This window comes from Apaloderma vittatum, unplaced genomic scaffold, assembly GCF_000703405.1.
Source record: "Apaloderma vittatum isolate BGI_N311 unplaced genomic scaffold, ASM70340v1 scaffold38706, whole genome shotgun sequence".
Lineage (NCBI taxonomy): Eukaryota > Metazoa > Chordata > Aves > Trogoniformes > Trogonidae > Apaloderma > Apaloderma vittatum.
The window spans coordinates 1,586-2,315 of NW_009724141.1; the positions used below are offsets into that span (position 1 = coordinate 1,586).

Sequence of the window (730 nt, forward strand, 5' to 3'; positions counted from 1 at the left end):
AGTCGCTTCTACAAGCGTCTGTGGTGAATTTTCTTTGAGCTCAGTGAGAACGGTAAGCTATTTCTTGCATTTATATGAAACACTGTTTTGACAGATTTCTTCGGGAGTAAAGAAGCACAAAAGGAGACGTTCTGTCCTTCGAAAATAAGGGGAGCCCCTGGCAAGAAGCAGCAACACTGTGCATCAGGCGGGGAGGCCGTTCGCAGGTTCTCGCAACATGCCGTTGAACTGAATTCTGCAGCCGCGTTTTCAAATGTACCATGGGATGCATCAAATCCAAGGCTGCCTTTCCCGGTTCGAACGCTATCCGGGATGAAAGGATCAGGGAAGGTAACGAAGGATGCGCTGGGGAGAAATCATCTCTGATAGCGGTGAAGGTGGATGAGAGAGGTCCATCGAGCACCATAGTGCTGGACTACGCGCACCGGCTCTCCCGCGAGATTCTCGATCAGGCAGTGAAGCAGTGGGCAGTGACTGAAAGCAAATACAGCGACATCCCCTTCATTGAAAGCGACGTGCCCTGAGCCCTGGCTGCGAAGGACTGGCCTCACAGTGACTGTCCCGCCTTTTTAAGCACTTTGCAATTGGTCCTGGCAAATAAATGAAGTAAAATCAGCTGCGCTTTGAGCGCAAGGCCACTACGCGAATGTGTTGGGCAAGGGGAGGCAGGAAAAATTTGCCTTTTAATCGCCATTACTAAGGAACTAACTGGATTACAGTCGAATTGGTT

The 730-nt window shown here is 50.1% G+C and overlaps 1 protein-coding gene across 1 annotated transcript; it reads left to right on the top strand.

The window, feature by feature from the left end:
- Positions 1-260: 260 nt before the first annotated feature.
- Positions 261-524, top strand: LOC104267002 (chromosome unknown open reading frame, human C2orf88). Its single transcript, XM_009872363.1, has one exon. It carries the CDS (start codon positions 261-263, stop codon positions 522-524), a length of 264 nt encoding a protein of 87 aa, XP_009870665.1.
- The last annotated feature ends 206 nt before the right edge of the window (positions 525-730 follow it).